General features: G+C 59.8%; 2 protein-coding genes across 2 annotated transcripts; one reads left to right on the forward strand and one right to left on the reverse strand.

The window, feature by feature from the left end:
* Positions 1–2,266: 2,266 nt before the first annotated feature.
* LOC308531553 (chymotrypsinogen 2) lies at positions 2,267–5,109 on the forward strand (the record flags this gene model as incomplete). Its single annotated transcript, XM_081108517.1, has 7 exons — positions 2,267–2,318; positions 2,984–3,087; positions 3,167–3,246; positions 3,531–3,609; positions 3,914–4,094; positions 4,176–4,309; positions 4,922–5,109. 7 exons carry the CDS (start codon positions 2,267–2,269, stop codon positions 5,081–5,083), a joined length of 792 nt encoding a protein of 263 aa, XP_080964643.1. The 3' UTR covers positions 5,084–5,109.
* Positions 5,110–6,095: 986 nt separating this feature from the next.
* Positions 6,096–19,107, reverse strand: BCAR1 (BCAR1 scaffold protein, Cas family member). The gene is made up of 6 exons (XM_081108012.1): positions 18,508–19,107; positions 12,803–12,961; positions 12,527–12,643; positions 9,268–10,365; positions 8,247–8,336; positions 6,096–7,108 (listed from the first exon to the last, which is right to left on the reverse strand). The coding sequence occupies exons 1-6, from the start codon at positions 19,036–19,038 to the stop codon at positions 6,596–6,598; spliced, it is 2,508 nt and encodes an 835-aa protein (XP_080964138.1). The 5' UTR covers positions 19,039–19,107; the 3' UTR covers positions 6,096–6,595.
* Between the last annotated feature and the right edge of the window lie 238 nt (positions 19,108–19,345).

Raw genomic sequence — 19,345 nt, forward strand, 5'->3', positions numbered from 1 at the left:
TGCTGGGGTCAGTGGGGGTGGGGTGGGGCAGGGGTCGGGGAGGCCCCAGCAGGGGCAGGGCCCCGTGAGGGTAGGAGAGAGAAGTCAGGTCTTATTCTCGATTCCCAGGTGGCTTCCCGCTATGGGGGCGCAGCTCCTTCAGGCGGCCCTGTCTGCACAGCTGCCCTTTCGGGATTCCATCACCGCTCGCCCCTTGTCCCTTCAGCTCCAGGTGTGTCCCCATTGTAGTTAGAAGCCTGTGCACTTTACTATCCTTTGTCGGTTCCCCTAAATCCTGCCCACATCTTTGTAAACATTCGCTCTATTGAAACTCCTCGAGGAGCCCAGTGTGACTGCCGACAGGTTTTAGGCAGGACGGTGTCTGCTGCAGCCATTGTGGCCCCGGGACCTCGGAGCGTGGGATTCTGGGATTGGGTTGCTCACCCGGGAGGAGTCAGGAAGGGTGAGACCCTGGTCACGGCAGAGTGGCATCACAAGTTCTCAAAATGACACTGGAGGCGGCAGAGGCTAAAGTACAGGTGGGAACAGGTACTGGAGGCAGAGGCTGTGGCACCAAGTTCCTGCAGCATCAGTGGCGACCATAAATATTGGGGAGTCATACAAACGGCCAATGAGCACAAGGAAAGATGATCAAAGCCACCAGTCATTTTGAAATGCACATCGACACCACAGCAAGGTTTCACACCCATTAGGATGGCGAAGATAAATGAAAACCAAAAAAAAAATAAGAAGAAAAAGAATTGCCAAAGGTGTGGAGAAATCTGAATCCTGTGCACTGTTGGCGGGAATGGAAAATGGTGCAGCCACTGTGGAAGCATATGGAGGGCCCTCAAAAAATTAAGCAGATCTATCATAGGATTCTGCAATTCCACTTCTGCATGAAAACCCCCACGAATTAAAAGCAGGGTCTCTAAAAGATTGTACACCTATGTTCCTAGCACTGGGAGGGCCGAGGGCCCCGCCCCCCAGCTGAAGAGGGACACCTGCAGCTGAGCTGGCTCCCAGGCCTCCGCACGCGTGCACGAGGGTGCAGGGCCCCGGCCAGCTGTCTGCTCCCAAAGCCACTGCCAGGGCCACAGGTTGCCTCAGGCTACCGAGGCCCCTCCCCCATTTGCCCTGCCCTTCCCCCACTCAGAGCCCTGCCATGGGGGTGAGAGGGGGGTGGACACACTTGGATGATCTGGGCCCCTGCTCAGCAGTGCCTCCACCGGGGCTCTCCTAGGTGCACCCCTTGGTCAGCCCAGCCCAGCCTCCTGCCCTGGCTCTTGGTGAGCCTAGGAGCGCGCCCCAGGCTCTGCCCTCGCTGTTCCCTCCGCGGGTCGCTGCCTGGGCACACACTATGAGCACCCCACCTTGCGTGTATGGAAATAGGGTCAGAGAGGGCCTGGTGCCGATACCTGTATGTGAACACCACGCTACGATCATCAATGCGACAGAAATTGGAACCAGCCATGACGTATTGTTTTCCCTGTGCGTTTTGGGGAGCAGCATCACCCTCAATTTTTCTCCCCAGTTTGCCAATTGCTAGGAAAGGGCCCCACTCCTACCCTGTTGTCCAAGCCAGAACCAGAGCTCCCTGTTCCCATGATCCCGCCTGGTCCAGCCTGCATCAGCTTTGGGGGGGGGGGGCGATAGCAGGGGCCCCAAGGTGGCCCCGGACCCAGGTCTGTGTGACCGGCAGGGGGCGGCTTGCCTTTCCAGGCCACACCTCAAGCGGCCTGAGGGGCCACACAGACGTCGAAGCCTCACTGAGCCTTCTTGGACATCCATCCCTGAAACTCGGGGAGCACTCAGCCCCTGGCCACCTGTGCCCTCACCTGCACCTCCCTACTTAACCACACTGCCCAGGGGTTTTTGAAGAACTTACAGACGAACTAAATTACTTGTCTGAGGCCCTCCAGCCCGTGAGAGACTAGGCTGTGGCTTGCCCAGGTCTGGCTGCGGCCACAGGGCCCCTCCCAAGGCAGGGCTTGGGGAGGAAGCCGAGTGCAGGGGAACGAAGAACAACCATGACATCTCATTTCCTCTTGGCTGTGAGTCAAGGTCCACCTAAACCAGTGCCCCTTTGCCTTGACCCTGGCCCCACGCACAGCCGTGGCTGCAGCTGCTGCTGTCCCAGGCGGGCCTGCTCGGGCACATCCTGCCCACTTGGCACCTGCCCAGGAAAAAGAGGGTCACCTCAAGGTCCCCAGATAACAGCCCGGTCACAGGGATAAAAGGGGGAGCCTCCCAGGCCCGTGCCCTGCACCTCCCTGACAGTGACACCATGGCCTTCCTCTGGCTCCTCTCTTGCTTCGCCCTCCTGGGCACAGCCTTCGGTGAGCGCTGGGGCCGGCAGAGGCCGGGAAGGCTGTCCCCCAACCCTGGGCCCACTCCCAGTTCAATCACGCAAGGTGGTGTGGCCTGAGCGCGTCTCAGCCCGAGCCTCAGCAGCCCCACTTCTAGAACGGAGACGGTGGGAAGACTGGATCAGACCAGCCAGTGTGAGGCCCTGGGGAGGTGGCTGCTCCTAGGGCTGCCCCGAGGCCTCACACCTGGGCAGGGGAACAGGGAGGACAAATCCAGAGGGACGGAAAGCTCTCTGGAGAGTTGGTGATTCCCAAACCGACTCAGAGAGTGAGCAGGAAGACAGCCCCTACCAGCCCTTTCGGGCCCTTTTAAATTCTTGTCTGCGGAGGGCTTACTATGTTCCCAGAACAACTTCGTGCTTTACCTGTTGACTCATATCCGTAAACCAGCTCTGCGAGGTTAGCAACGATATGGTCCCATTTTGTTGATGGGAACAGACTCAGCGGCTAAGCGAGGCAATGATGGGGCTGCCCAGGCATTAGCCCTGCACCACACACTCAACCTGCCGGGCTTGTCGGGGCTGAAGCACAGGGCACCCTGAGCTCTCCCTGGGAATTCCTGGGGCGGTGGGGCCTGGGTGGGGGGCCCAGAGGTGACCTTGGCCTCTGCCCCTCACCTCATACGTCCACCTCAGGCTGCGGGGTCCCCGCCATCCACCCCGTGCTGAGCGGCCTGTCCAGGATCGTCAATGGGGAGGACGCCGTCCCCGGCTCCTGGCCCTGGCAGGTGTCCCTGCAGGTGAGTGAGGGGCACGCGGGGGTGGGGGGCCCGCGGGGCGGCAGCTGTCCGGCCGGCGCTGACCTCCGTCCTCCTCCAGGACAAAACCGGCTTCCACTTCTGCGGCGGCTCCCTCATCAGCGAGGACTGGGTGGTGACTGCCGCCCACTGCGGGGTCAGGTGAGGCCTGGGGTCCCCAGGAAACCCACTGGGTGGGAGGAGGGCCTTCTGAGCTCCATTCCTCAGTTTCCTAATTGGAAATGTGTAGAAAACTCAAGTGTTGCTGGCCTCCCAGGGGTCACTGGGAAGGAAACACTCACAGGCTGTAGCACAGCTGTCCCAGGGCAGCTGTTGGCATTCGGAGCTCCTGTCTCTGATCACCACACACACACACACACACACACACACACACACACGCACTCATACTCACACCTCATAGCAGGAACCCCCTCCTTTCTCTTCAGAACCTCCCACCTGGTTGTGGCCGGGGAGTTCGACCAGGGCTCAGACGCTGAGGACACCCAGGTGCTGAAGATTGCCAAGGTAAGGTGGCCCAGGCGGGGCAGGCTAACGGGGCTGGGCCAACATCCTGAGAAAGCCCTGGGCTGCGGGGAAGTAAAGGAAGCCAAGTTCCTCCCGGTCACCCAATATTCCACCCAGATGGGCAAAAGCAGAAAGCAGGGGGTGAGGTTCCATGCAGGGGGGTCGGCACCTCCGTCCTGGGCCCATGAAAGCAGCTGCCGAGCTGAAGTGGCCCGTGGTCAGAGGGGACGGAGGCGATGAGGGTGACCCAGCCCTCGGTTGGTTTCTGCTCAGACCCCAACTGTGGCTGTCCGCCCCATCTCAGGTGTTCAAGAACCCCAAGTTCAACATGTTCACCGTCAACAACGACATCACCCTGCTGAAGCTGGCCACGCCCGCCCGCTTCTCCCAGACCGTGTCCGCCGTGTGCCTGCCCGATGAGGCCGACGACTTCCCCGCCGGCACCCTGTGCGCCACCACCGGCTGGGGCAAGACCAAGTACAACAGTGAGTGACCCGGTGGGCGGGCGGCAGGTGGAGGCTGCGGGCAGGGGGGCTGCTGGTGCTGACCACCACCGGCCCTTCCAGATGCCAACACCCCCGACAAGCTGCAGCAGGCGGCCCTGCCCCTCCTGTCCAACGCCAGCTGCAAGAAGTTCTGGGGCAACAAGATCACCGACCTCATGGTCTGCGCCGGCGCCAGCGGCGTCTCCTCCTGCATGGTATGGCTGCCTGGGCTCGCTCTGCACCCCTCCCTCCCCGCCTTGTAGCAGGAACCCCCTCTTTTCTCTTCAGAACCTCCCACCTGGTTGTGGCTGGGGTGGGTTCAGGCAAGAGCCCAGGCCAGGGGCGTGGGCAGAGGGAAGTGGGGAGCAGGCAGGCTCCTTCCTGGGTGCTCCTAGCCGAGGCTGGGAAGGACCTTTTGGCGGGCCACGACTGACTCGGTGAGGCTTGGGGCCACCACAGTGCAAGATTCCATGGATGTCGAGTTCTGAGCAAACAGCACCTCCTGGAGCTGTGCAGGGCGCCGCCGGGGCAAGGAACGGGCGCCCAGGGCTCCAGTGGCAGCCCTTGCTCCTCACCGTGGCCCCACAGCCCTCGCTTTCCTCCTATCAAACCAGCGCTGTGAGCCTCCATCACAGAACCTCACCCTGGGGTGGCCCCGACTTCCAGGGCACGAGCTAAAAGAGCTGCTCAGGTTCCCATAATCCTTCCAGGAGACGGGTGCTGGGTCTAGGGCTGCCAGGCCCTGGACTGGGCTCTGGGAACCATCCAGGGGCCTCTGGGCCAGGCGACCCGGGCTGCCAGACCCAAACCCTCTCCTCCTCCTGCAGGGCGACTCTGGTGGCCCCCTGGTCTGCCAGAAGGATGGCGCCTGGACCCTGGTGGGCATCGTGTCCTGGGGCAGCGGCACCTGCTCCACCTCCAGCCCTGGCGTGTACGCCCGCGTCACGGAGCTCATGCCCTGGGTGCGGCAGATCCTGGCCAACAACTGAGGCCCTGGCCCTGCCAGCCCTGCTCCCACCAAGCTCAATAAACCCGTAAAAACATGTTGATGGCGTCCGTCTCTGTGTCAGGGCCTGTAAGGCCTCACTCGGCTCCTGAACTTGGGCCTTCACTCCACCTGGTGCAGGGGGTCCCGGGAGGGTCCCTCCTTCGTCACCTCCCCAGAGTGGCCAGGCAGATGAATGGGACCTTGGCCCCAGCTCCCACCTGGGCTGCGGGGTGCTCGCCATCCGGCCCCTGCTCAGTGCTTGGCTTGGCCTGGTGCCGGGAAGTGGCATTCAGAGGACGGCCTACTGTTGGTCCCACACCTGTGGCTCCAGGAACCCTCCCGGGAGCTGCCCCCTGGCTGCCTCTCCCAGGCCTACTGGAGCCACTGGTGGGGACCCACCACACCCAGTGGTTGATGAGGGAACTATTGCCCTTTCCCGGCAGCTTCTGTCCTCTTAAAGAACCAGTCAGTGCCCAGCCGGTGTGCTCAGTGGTTGAACATTGACCTATGAACCAGGTTGCAGACTCTATCCCCAGTAGGGGGTGTGCAGGAGGCAGCCAATCAATGATTCTCTCTCATCATTGATTTCCTATCTCTCCCTCTCCCTTTCTCTCTGAAATTAATAAAAACATAATTAAATAACAAACAAAAAAACCAGCCAGGAGAGCCGTGGCCTAGGCAGAGCAGGCCTGACTCTCAGAACCTCCGAACCAGACCCGGACATCTGCCTCCCAGCCCAGACTGCATGGCGGGCTGGACGCACCCCCAGCTCCCAAGGCCTGGCCTCCATTAGCAAGCCTGGCCCCACCTTGCAGGGGACACTGGCCCTGTCTCCGTGGCCCAGCCGTTTCCTGTGGCCTTGGCTTCTTCTGCTGGGACCCTCCCCCTCCCCAAAGGACGTCCACAGCCTCACCACAGGTCTCCTCAACCCACTCCTACCCTGGGCATCACCGTGAGCACACCCCCACCTTCCCTCTAAGGGTCCTCCTGCCTCTCACACTTCAGGAGGCTGCTTTTCATTTTTAAAATTTTATTTAAATGTAGACTGTTAGTCAAATGATTGGAAAATCAATAATGAAAAATAGTTTTTTAGGGGTTTCTCTTGGTGCTGAGGAGCACATCTCAGTGGCACTGACCCCTGGGGGGACACAGCACCCTCATGGGGCTGAGGTCAGCCCCCAGGGGTCACCAAGGCCATGTGGGCCACGGGACCTGCACGCTTGTGGCCTGGCTGCCGAGCTGGGACCTCCCCAGGCCTGCAGCGCCCACAGGGAAGACCCCAGCCTGCTCCCTGGCCCGGGCTCTGGGGGCCTAGCTCTGCTTGGGCTCCTGAGCCCACACCCTGCCCTGTCATAAATATGTACAAATCCCTGACAGGCTGGGCACCAGGCCTGGGGAAGCTGAGGATGCCTGTCCCCAGGCCTGCAGCACTGAGACTCTCGGGGAAGTGCTCGGGGCAGCTCGGACCATCACTGCCCTCGTCCCCCAACCTCCATCCCTCAGGTCACTGTCCTCAGGCAGCTGCCAGCTGGCCCAGGACCCGGCGGAACTGCTGAGTGCTATGGCCCAGCTCCTTGACCCTGTCCACCATGTCCTGGGCGGCGGTGGGCGATGGGTACTGCAGGGCGGCAGCCTTGGTGGTGGCCACGATGCCACGCAGGAGGTCGCAGAGCAGGTTGCTGTAGTGAGTCACCTGGCTGCGGACGTCAGCTGCCTTGGCCTGCCGCGACAGCGTGTCCCCAATGAACACCAGCTTATGGGCGCTGAGGATGACAAACTTGCTGTGCGCCACAAAGATCTTGGGTGGCTGGTTGGTGGCCACGGCGGTGAAGAAGGCGTCCACCGCGTTGGTGAGCGTGGTCAGGTTTGCCTCGCACTGCTCCAGGTAGAAGAGCAGCAGCTGCCGGTCCGAGGGCCCCAGGCTGCCTGTCCGCCCTGGGGCCAGGGACTGGGCCGACGTCCAGTTGGTCAGGTCGTGGTCGATGGGCCGGGACACCTCTTGCTCCAGCCGCTCAAACTGCTTCAGCTGGGGAGAGGGAAGGCAGAGTGAGACCGCAGCCACAGAGCATGAGGGCTCAAAGGGGCGGCACTCGGAGTCCGCAGCAGCGGGGACAGGCCTCCTGTCCTATTGGCAGAGCATGTTCTAGAGCAGTGGTTCTCAGCCTTGGCTGCACATTGGATCACCTGGGAATCTTTTTAAAATCCTGATTTCTGGGCCTCATCCTCCGGAAGTTCTGTTTCTTTGTTACTAATGTTGTGGCCTCACCCCATAACAAAGAAACAGAATTTCCGGAGGATGAGACCCAGAAATCAGGATTTTAAAAAGATTCCCAGGTGATTCCAATGTGCAGCCAAAGTTGAGAACCACTGGTCTAGAGATTCTCCAAATAACTTTTGTCAAAATCTCCTTTATGATTCCATTTCTATCACATTTTAAAAATGGCACGAGAGACATGGAGAACTGAGTGGCTGTGAGGACGAGGGACATCACTCTTGTCTGGGTGCTGCTCTCTAATCAGTCAGAACATAATCGTGGGGAAACTCTTTGCAACTCCCTGTGAATTTATAAATATTTCAAAATGAAAAGTAAAAAAAAAAGAATCATGTTCTTAACATATACAACATAAAAAGACTTAATTAATGCACCAAGCAGAGAACCTTATGGGTGACATTTCTGCGTTTATTTAGTGCTAGTCTATGTTTTAATTTTTATTATCTTCATAATCAGAATAAAACTCCCGTAGTTTTTGTAAACTGTCTTTTTCAAGTGATCCAAAATATGAAGGAGATTCTATATTTGCAGATAAATGATTTATAAAGAAAACTGGGTACAATTTGAATGTTCGACAATAATGCTATATGTCCTTATAAAATAAGTTATGAGGAATGTTTAATGCCATGGAAAAACGGGTGAGATAAAGGCAGACGTAACTGCTCACAATGTACCATGTTAAACACTCCTCCGGGTAACCGGCTTCTTTTCCTGCTTTCTTATACTTTTCTCTCTGTGTTCACTAAAAACGTCCACCATGCTTCCTCTGCTAGTGTCAGCCCAGCGAACGCATGGGGACAGGAAGCAGGGGAGTGGGGCTGGGAGGGCGGGCCCGGCTCAGCTCCGCCGCCGGCTCTGACAGACAAGCAGCTTTTGCGTCCCGCGTCCTCACCTGCTGCAGCTCCAGCTGGCCCTTGCCCTGCCGCATGATGTTGCCCTTTTCCAGCAGCTCCTTCTGAGTCTTCTCAAACTCTTCCTTCCCCTGGAGGGGAGACACAAGGACGGGGCTGAGCCAGGAGCCCCCAGACCAGGAGGGAGCGCGGTGAGAACAGTGGCCACCAGGTGGCGCTGCACACTGCACCAGGCTCGCCCGGAGGCCACGGGGCCCAAGGTGGGTCAGCTTCCAGAGGAAGCAGCCCTCCTGGGCCTCCTCCATCTCTGGCCAGCACAGGGAGGGGTGGGCATACTCCATGTGGCCAAGGCCAGCCTCCCTGCCCTCGTTCCGGGGCCAGAAGTCACATTCATGCCCATCCCCTAGGCCAGTGGTCGGCAAACTGCGGCTCGCGAGCCACATGCGGCTCTTTGGCCCCTTGAGTGTGGCCACGAAGTTTCAATCGCACTGTACATGCGCGCCCGCACGTGGTATTTTGTGGAAGAGCCACACTCAAGGGGCCAAAGAGCCGCATGTGGCTCGCGAGCCGCAGTTTGCCGACCACGGCTCTAGGCATACAGAGCCTGCGCCCACCTGCCCCTGACCTGTGCTGACCCCGTGCCAGATCTCAGCCTGGAATGCTGAGACCACCTGGCTGGCACCCCGGTCTCTGCTCAGAGGACCACCTTCCCATCACCTTGCTTGTTCCCCCTTGCCTGGAAGTATCTTTGTCTTTGCTTATATTTCAGGACCCACCTCCCCAAACAGAACAGCCACCTCTGCCCTGGTCACCTGCAGGACCCTGATGACAAGGATGCATTGGCCCAAAGGCCTGAGGTGGGGAGAGGAATGGGCTTCTGGGGGGCCCTCTGGCCTAGAAGCTCAAAGTGAGAGGAGGACAAGGGACCCACCAAGGCCCTCATGGGGCCAAATCCTCCTTTGGCCACAAAAGCCCTCAGTGAGGGTGATAAGGGTCCCACGACAGGGGTGGAAAAATCAGAGCTCAAAGAGGACCGGGGAACTGGGCAGGGCGGGCACCCACCTGCAGGTGGACATAGTCGTAATCCTCCATCCAGCCCCCCTCACTGTTCTCGTACTGCCCATCCGGTGAGTCCTGGGAGGTGAACTTGGGGGGTGAGGGCAGGGGCCGGGACTGGATGCTGCTGGCCTTGTCGGTGGGGATGGGATGCAGGCAGCCACCCCCCTCGGACCCTGAGACAGGGGCCTTGGTCCGTCTGAAGAGCAGTGAGGCATTGCCATGCAAGAAGGAAGCCAGCTGCTTGGCATCCTCGGGCACAGCCCGTGAGCAGGCCACCAGGCGGTCCAGGTCTTCAGAAGTGGCCCCAGGGCCTCCTCGGCTACTGTCAAAGGTCTGGCCATGGGCCACCAATGTCTGGTACACGTCCTCCATCTTCTGCAGTTGCCGGCTAAGCTTGGCATTCAGTGTACGGTCAGAAGTGTGGGCAGAGTTGCCCACGGCGCTGCGGGCAAACTCCAGCAGCTCATGGACGGCCCCCTGGACAGCGGCCACAGCAGCCCGCAGGTCCTGTGCTGGGGGCTCCTGAGGCTCCGTGGTGCTGCGCCAGCCCCCACACCGGCCAGCACTGCTTGCCACGTCCAAGAGGTGGGTGACGGTGGCACTCACACCCTGCTGTAGCCGGGTCAGGGCCTCCACAGCCACCTCCAGCTCCAGGGGCTCGCGGCCTGGCACCGGCGCCTCCAGGGAGGAGGCCGACTGGCTGCTGCGAGTGCTGCCTGTGCTGGAGGCAGACAGGCGCTTGGCATCAGCTGGGGCCTCTCGCTCAGCAGAGGGGGGCACCACGTACACACCATCGTCGGCCACGCTGCTGTCAGCCACCTCGGGAGGAAGAACCCGCTCACGGGGCACGTCGTAGAGGGTGCTGGGGCCAGGCCGCCGCAAGCCAGGGGGCACGTCATAGATGTCGGGAGCAGGGGGCGGCACGTCGTACACATCCTCAGCGGGTGATGAGTCTGGGGGGGGTGCAGCGAGGACCAACGGGTGGCGGGTTGGGTCAAAGGGCTTGGCCTTGGCGAAGGCAGGGGGCACGTCATAGGTTTCTTCACGCAGTAGTGGGCCATCAGGGACGTCCTTGCTCACGGATGGAGGAACATCATACACCTGAGGGGCCAAAGGGTGGTCAAGGCTGCCTGCCCATCTGCCCACCTGGACCCAGCTCCAGCCCGGTGCACATTCAACACCATTCTAGCCACAGGTATGGTTAAGAGCCCAACTCTGGGGCCAGACCTGAGCTCAGCATCCTGGCTCCACTGTGTGACCTAAGGCAGGTGACTGCTCACCTCTGAGACGGGAGATCTCCCCACAGACTTGTTGTGAGGATTATATAGGTTAATTCACTGTGTGACTTCAAACACTCAGGGGGCAATCAGATATCACAACCCTACCACCACCACTGCCACCACCACCATCACCATTCAATACCACCACCACCACCACCATCACCACCACCACCACCACCATCACCACCATCACCACCACCACCATTCACCACCACCACCACCACCGCCATCACCACCACCACCACTGCCATCACCATCACTGCCACCACTACCACCACCACCATCACCACCACCACCATCACCACCGCCACCACCACCATCACCACCATCACCATCACCACCATTCACTACCACCACCACCACCGCCATCACCACCACCACCACTGCCATCACCACCATTCACCACCACCACCGCCACCGCCACCGCCATCACCATCACCACCACCACCATTCACCACCACCACCACCACCGCCATCACCACCACCACCACCATCACTGCCACCACTACCACCACCATCACCACCACCACCACCACCATCACCACCACCACCATTCACCACCACCACCGCCACCGCCACCGCCATCACCACCACCACCATTTACTACCACCACCACCACCACCATTCACCACCACCACCACCATTCACCACCACCACCGCCACCGCCATCACCACCACCACCATCACCACCACCACCAATCACCACCACCACCGCCACCGCCATCACCACCACCACCACCATTCACCACCACCACCGCCACCACCACCGCCACCACCACCACCACCACCACCATCACTGCCACCACTACCACCACCACCATCACCACCACCACCACCACCATCACCACCACCACCATTCACCACCACCACCGCCACCGCCATCACCACCACCACCATTTACTACCACCACCACCACCGCCATCACCACCACCACCACCATTCACCACCACCACCGCCACCGCCATCACCACCACCACCACCATCACCACCACCACCAATCACCACCACCACCGCCACCGCCATCACCACCACCACCACCATTCACCACCACCACCGCCACCGCCACCGCCATCACCATCACCACCACCACCATTCACCACCACCACCACCACCGCCATCACCACCACTACCATTTACTACCACCACCACCACCGCCATCACCACCACCACCACCATTCACCACCACCTCCACCGCCACCACCACCACCACCATCACCACCACCACCATTTACTACCACCACCACCGCCGCCATCACCACCACCACCGCCATCACCACCACCACCACCACCACCACCGCCACCGCCATCACCACCATTTACTACCACCACCACGACCGCCATCACCGCCATCACCACCACCATTCACCATTCACTACCACCACCGCCATCACCACCACCACCATTTACTACCACCACCACCACTGCCATCACCATCACCACCACCACCACCACCATTCACTACCACCACCACTGCCATCACCACCACCACCATTTACTACCACCACCACCACCACCACCATCACCATCACCATCACCACCGCCATCACTACCACCACCATCACCATCACCACCACCACCGCCGCCGCCGCCTGTGTATTCCCTGCCCTGTGGCAGGTACTTGGCTGAGCTATCTGTGTATTACAGTCAGGGTGACAACACCTTGGCTTGTGCCTGATGCCGCCGCATTATTATTGGACCCCCTTTTGCTCTCGGAAGTGTCGGGTTTGGGTGATAGGCTCTGTAGTCACCTTCTGATACCCCATGTGTTCCTCTCACACACCGTGAAGAAGGCCCTTCACGTGGCCCTTTTACAGCCAAAGATGCTGAGGCTCAGGAGCACCCATCGGAGAGTGAGTGAGGGCAAAGCTGGGATCTGGAGTCAGGTCTCCTGATGCCCCCACCCCAATGCACACTCACAGTCATACCCAGACCCGAGCTCAGTCAGGACCAGCCAGTGAGGCCCCAGCACCCCGACTGCTCACCGCATGGTGGCTGGATGGCGGCAGGCTCTTCTCCACACTGGGAGGCACGTCGTACACGTCCAGCGATGGGTCCCAGCCATTGGGACCCTTGACAGCCATGGGAGGTGTGTCATATACCTGGGGCAGAAAAGGTGCAGTGATACAGGTGCCAGGGCCCCCTGAGGGGATGGAAAGAGCAGAAACTCCAGAGCCACCCACCCTGGCCCAGGCGGGGAAAGCCACTCCTCCCTCAGCAGGGCCAGCCAGGTCACCCCACCCAGGCAGGCAGGCACCTACCTCCTGGCCGTACTGGCTGGGAAGCCCTCGAACGGGGGGCACGTCGTAGATGTCCTGGGGCCCCGGGCCCAGCAAGTGGCGCGGGATGTCGTACTCGTCCTGCTCTGGCTGGGAGGCCTCGAACACATAGCCCTGCCCCACGCGGGTGGGCACCACCACCTGGGGGCAGACGGCCGACTGTCACCACCAGCCCTGGAAGCCAGCCTCCAGGGTCCACTCTCAGGTCCTCAGGGAGACTCCACTCCCTGTGAGTTGGCTGAGACACACAAAGGTGAGGGGCAGGGGTCCCCCAAGAGTGGGCTCAGAGGCCACTCAGAGGCAAGGGCATTCTCATCCCCTTGCATTCTCTGCCCTTTCTTCAATGACGTGCTACGCCAGGAAACCAGGAAAAGGAAGTGGCCTCTACACCTGGATGACCAGGTTTCAGAAGAGGGGGCCTATGGGCTAGAGGAGGATGGGCCATCCTTGAGTAGGGTGCCTTTGCCTCAGGACACTTCCCAGCTGCACGCTCCTAGAAAGTCTGCCCACGAGGGGCTGTCCTGACTGCGGGATCCAGTACAAATGGAAGTGTGGTGCCAGGCTGGGCCCAGAGAAGTGGCCTAAAAGAGATCCCAATAGTCAAAGCCTGGGGCCTCCTAGGAGGTGGTGGCCAGGCAGAGCAGCAAGCAGCCCCCAGCCCTCTACTCCCCCCACAGCACATCTTGGGGAGAGACTCCTGAGGACAGGCCCAGTAGGGACTCCCAGACCTCAGGGCCAGTTCTCAAGCAGATGGAGTGAGAGTAGCCAAGACTCCCACTCCCCACCCACAAGGCCCCGAGACCACCACTCACCCGAACAGGTAACATCGGCCCAGAGAGGAGGCCAGCCCCTTCCCCTCCCCGCTGCCCGACCCTGGGCCCCAGATCCGGAGCCGCAGACTGCCCACAGCCCTTCATGTCAGCACCCGGCGTGGCAGGCAGTGCTGGGCACACAGCCTTCTTCCCAAAGGCACCCTGGGCCTGTGGGAGGGTCAGCTGTGTGGGAGGGTCAGCCTGAGGGACAGGCTGGCAGGTCTCCTAGGCCAGCTCAGGGCACGCCTCCCCAAGGCTGCAAGCCCTGATCTTCTCCTGACAGAAAGGCCTTTGTTCCCTAATCAAAGGGGATGTCTGGGATGGGGTGACTCAGGCCCTCCCCACACACATCCCTGGGCAGTAGAGCTGAGGCAGGGCCAGCCCTCAGGCTCACGGCCCCCGGAATCCTGTGTCCACGCTGTGCCCAGCCCCCACACATGGGCAGCCGCCAGTAGAACAGTGTCTCCCCCAGAAGTGCAGGCACCAGCACTCTTCTCATCAGCCCAGGGCCTGGCAGAGCCTCCAGCTCACGCATCCCCTGCCTGCCTCCCTCCTGGACAGGCTCCCGTTAGCTGCTGGGGCGTGCCTCCATGGGGTTTCCCCGCCCACTGCCCCCCACCCCGGCGTGTCTGGAAGTGGAGCTGGTGGCCCTCCCCAGATTCATCTCCCTCCTTGAGCCCCAGACTTGAGTCTCCTCCAGTGCTATTTTTAGACACTGGAACCTGCCAACAGCAGGGCAGGCGGGCGGGCGGGAGCTGGCGGGACGTGGCAGGTTGGCGGGGCCTGGAGGCGAAGCCTGAGGTGTTTTGAGGCCCTGCTGGCCTCCAAAAGGCAGGTGGGGACCGGGCCTCATGAAGAGGGGTGTGCACCCCCACCCAGTCTCCACAGATGACACAGGGCAGGCAGCGCAGGCAGAAGGGCTCTGGGGTCCAGACCCAGGCGCTGGGCAGCTTGCCACGCCTGCAGCTGAGCTGGTGACAGTAAGCAGCCATATTGGCCAGCTTAAGTTTTTCTGGGAGAAAAAAATAGTAAGGCAGCCACCAGTGGGGAAAAGCTCATTAGGGAAACCAGCTCTCCAGAGAGCTGCTGAGCCACCTAATCACAGGCTGCCCTGCTCTGCACCTGGGCCCCATTAGCAGGACCTGAGGCCCCCAGGGTGGGGTCACAGCCTGAGTCTGGGAGAAAAAACAGACCCCAACCCAAGACCACGTGCTCTCACACACATCTCAACAGTGCAAGACAGACACACGCATACCCACTGCCAGATGCACACCGAAAGACAGAAACTGGGCAGGGCATCTGCAGGGCAGGAGTGAGACATGACACTAATGGGTTCAAAGACCCAGTGAGATGGGCTGGGTCACCTGCCCAGGCAGCTTGGCTGCCAGTCTCTCCCATCTGAAAACGGGTCATTGGCTCACGTGACCCAGGCTGACTGGCCTGGCACACCCCCACTCCACCTGCATCTGGAAGCTCGGTTTCCTCCTCTGAGAAATGGAGCAATACTGGAATGCTGTGGGACGGAGTAGATGCCCACCTAACCTCTCATCGAGAGTGAGGGACAAACCTAGCATGGCACCCCCATGGCCTGGCACCAAGAGCCTGGGGGGATGAAGGTCCCATAAGGAACAGAACTGACTGAGCTCAGCTGTGTCTCCCCAGCGCCTGACCCAGAGCCACAGCTGTTCCCTTAGGCACAGCTGCGGCCCCTGACCCAGAGGCAGTCCCCCACAAAAACACCCCTCCCCCTGGGGGCCCTACCTACTTCTGCCCTCAGCCTCCTAAAGCCACGCCCCTGCCCAAATGGCGCTGACACCCTGGAGTGGCCCTGACCTCTCTCAAGCCACTCAGTCCCCAACCAAAGTCAGCAGGGCTCCTCCAAGGCCCAGCCAACCTCTCCCCTGGGCCAGGAGCCTGTTTCCCAGACTTGTGAGGGGGAGGACGAGACTTATGAAAGCACAACCCTGAAATGTGGACACAAATACGCGCGCACCAAGATGTCCACGCCTGGCTGTGTGTCAGAGACACGTGTCATCATTAACTGCCTAGAGCCCTCCCACGGAGGGGCGACAGAGCAAATCCAGGGCAGTAGTCACAATCACGTTTAGGGACTCAACAAAATGCTTCGATATCTATCTGATATTGGATTTACTACCTCAAAATGCAAAAGTATGTGTACAAATCTGTGAAAGATGCATAGAGTATGCTAGACAAAACATGCCAAAATCTCCCAGTGATTACCTCGACTGGGCATCTCCTGTCTAGACCTTTTCATACATTACGCATTTTTTATGACAAACAAGCTTCACTTTCATGATCATAAAATAAAAGCAGATGTAATCCAGGCCGCCCAGGTCAGGAACAATGAGGTTTCTTGAGGGAGGGCCACTGGGCCTCAGCCAGGTGAGCCCAGAGCAGACTGACAGCAAGTCCCACCAATGGGAAGGAAACGGAAGCAATGACCAACACCTGGTCTCACTGCTGCTGCCTGGCCCACAGGCCTCCTGCCTGCCTGCCCACAGATGCACCAGGGCAGGCCTGCCTGCAAAGACGAGGGAAGGGGGAAGGTATGCCTCCCTGGGGTGTGTGCAGAGCATGGAGGAGAGAGGAGAGAGAGAGAGAGAGAGAGAGAGAGAGGAGAGAGAGAGAGAGAGTGTGTGTGTGTGTGTGTGTGTGTGTGTATGTAGGGGGAAGAACTAGGGCCTGTCCCAAGGCTCACCAGCTGGGAACTGCTCTCTGCTACTACTTCCTGCTAAAGCTACCTGGGAGCAGCCTAATCTAGGTCATCCCAGTCCAGCACCGCCCATCTCTGGCCAGAGAGCTGAAGGACCAGGAAGTGGGAGCCGGTGACCCAGGGTTCCCTGGTAGCCAGTGTCCATGGAGCCCCTTGGGCACCTGCCAGCCAATGACCCCAGGAAGGTCTCCTGGCTGCTGAGCTCCATCCCGTGGGCAGGGGCAGGTCTCCCGCCTCACCCTGGGCTGGCTGAGGACAGGGGCTCAGTGCTGTGGAGTGAGCGTCCACTCGGCTGCTACCTCTCCAAACACAGGAGGCCCTGGGCCCAGGGAAGCTGATCCAGCAGAGCCTGGTTGCTATGCCCACTGCCCATTCTCTCCCCAGGGCCTCCATCCTCTCCCCAGGGCCTCCGAGTCACACCCGCTGTGGTCTCCCTCTGAGGAGGGACAAGCTGAGGAGCTGGAGCTGGAAAGACTGTAAGAACTTCCCTGCTGGTGAGGGCTCCACACCAGCTTCTCAGGGTCCTCCTGGGTGAGCTGTAAAGGGTGAACAACCATGGAGGAGACAGGAGAGCGGGGTGTGGCCACTTTGTCCCCCAAGTCCGTGGGACTTCCATTTCCAGGCCTCAGGAAACTGCACTCCCCAATTCTTGAAGGGATGTGTGCATGAGAAGACACAGGCCAAAGGTGAGAAAATGTTGCTCCTGATTCAGCCCAAAGCAGCCAGTGGGGTCTGGCCCCCCTCTTCAGTGCCGTCCCTTCTTTCAGGCAGACAGACTGGGGAGGGTGTGGGGCCTTGTCCCCTGGCCCAACATCCCACTGGCAACAGCTCACAAGAGGCTTGAACCAGGTTCTCTCTCAGGACAACCCTGTACTGGCAATCCCATAGGCCAGTGGTCGGCAAACTCATTGGTCAACAGAGCCAAATATCAACAGTACGACGATTGAAATTTCTTTTGAGAGCCAAATTTTTTAAACTTAAACTATGTAGGTAGGTACGTTGTTATTAACTTAATTAGGGTCCTCCTAAGGCTTAGGAAGAGCCACACTCAAGGGGCCAAAGAGCCGCATGTGGCTCGCGAGCCGCAGTTTGCCGACCACGGCCATAGGCAATATTCTCCCCACTGTGCAGGAGTTACAAACAGGTCACTGGTAGGTGCCTGCAGGCCTACTAACATGCCCCAAAAGAGAAGGGTTGGGCGACTATGGAGCCAGGACGGCCAGAAGATGTGTTCTACCCCCGCCCAAGGGACTGACACCCCCGCCCCAGAACCTCCAGGCACACAAGGTGACTGGCCTCTCCCCTTTGTCCCTTCTTCCTTTCCTGCTCGCCAGGATGTAGCCATGCTGGTTAGAGCTCACGAGGCAACTACCCTGGCCCACGAGACTCAAGCCCTACATCGACAATGTCAGAGCTACAAGATGGAAGGAGCCATGGCCCCTGATAGGCACGGAGGTGTGTGTCAGGACTGCGCTGCTCACTTCCAAACTGAGGAAAAAAAAACCTCTCCTTTTGTTCAATTCATTCTTTAGGGTTTTCAGCCACACTCCCCTAACTGCTGCACTGTACTCCATGCTGGATTTCTCCCCTTCAAGTGCCACCCTACACTCCCAACCCTCCTGCCCTTTCCTGGGTCCCCTGCCCCTGCCTGGGCCCCTCAATGCTCCCATACCCTCCACTCTCTGGGCAGAATGACTTACTAGAATATGGGTTGAGCAGGTCACTTCCACTCAAAACCCTCTATCTTCAGGAAAGCATCTGGGTCTTAGGTGGCACCAGGCCCCTGGGAGTCTGTCCCCAGCCTGTTGCTACTGCATCACCAGCCAAGCCCTAACTGCCAACCCAGAATACGGAGACTTTTCCACACCTCCAGGCCTCTGACAGGCTCCGTCCTCCCACTGGGGTTTGTCTCAGCTATCTCCTCTCTGTGCTGGCCCAGCCTGTTCACTCCCATCAGCAGCAGCAGAATGAACACATTCCCCAAACAATCACCTCCCACCTTAGCTCCAGATCAAATACACAGCCACTGCTGGAGCCCCAGAGAACCCAAGGGTGTTTAGCTGTGCCCTGCTGTGCCCAGAAACCGGGGTCTGGGCGAAACCCACCCGGAGGTCTGCCCAGCCATGCCAGGATGGCCTTACCTTTGGCGGTGGCTTCGTCCCTTCCCAGTTGCGTGCATCCATGGATGGGGGAACCTGGTAGATGTCAAGCCCCATCCCAGCAGAAGGTGGCACCTGGTAAATGTCCTGGGTGGAGCTGCCAGGCCCTGGAGGCACCTGGTAAAGGTCTGGGGCTGGGCTGGGGAAGGGGTGATGGGGCTTTGAGAATGTGGCTGTCTGCTTGGCCGGGGGAGACTGGAACTGTGGACTGGGCCCAGGGGCTTGGTAGAGCCCCTGTTGGGTCTTGCTGGGGGTGGGCACCAGGTAGATACTGTCAGACTGTGGTGGGTAAGCGACAGGCAGCATAGGCGTGTACTGGGCAGCTGGGTTGTGGAGGCCAGGCTGGGGCGGGGTCAAGGGGGCAGGTGGGCCGGGGCCGGGCCCTGCAGGCTTCTTGTCGTGCATGCCCACGAGGATCTTGAGGCGGTTCCCAGGCACGATGCCTTGGCGCCCGTGCAGCGAGCAGAGCCACCAACCGTCCAGGCCCTGTGTGTCCCGCTCCAGCACCGTCATGATATCCCCCTTGCGGAAGGAGAGCTCATCTGGGGACTCGGCCACGTTGTCATAGAGGGCTTTGGCCAGCACATTCTGGGGAGAGAGGACACAGGTGGGCATGAGGATGTACATGGAGGGCTCAGTGGCTTGCCCAGCACCCACATATCTCCAGGTCAAGGGAAGCGTCTGGTTTCGGCACTGGGAAAGGAACGAAGTAAAGTTTGGCACAATCCCGGTGCCTCTGACCCCATGAACCCCAGCAGAAAGGCCCAGCTAATCCTGGCATTTTTTTTCCAAATGGGCCTGGATAGCACCTCAAAATCCT

This window comes from Myotis nattereri, assembly GCF_964212035.1.
Source record: "Myotis nattereri genome assembly, chromosome: 15".
NCBI classification, from domain to species: domain Eukaryota; kingdom Metazoa; phylum Chordata; class Mammalia; order Chiroptera; family Vespertilionidae; genus Myotis; species Myotis nattereri.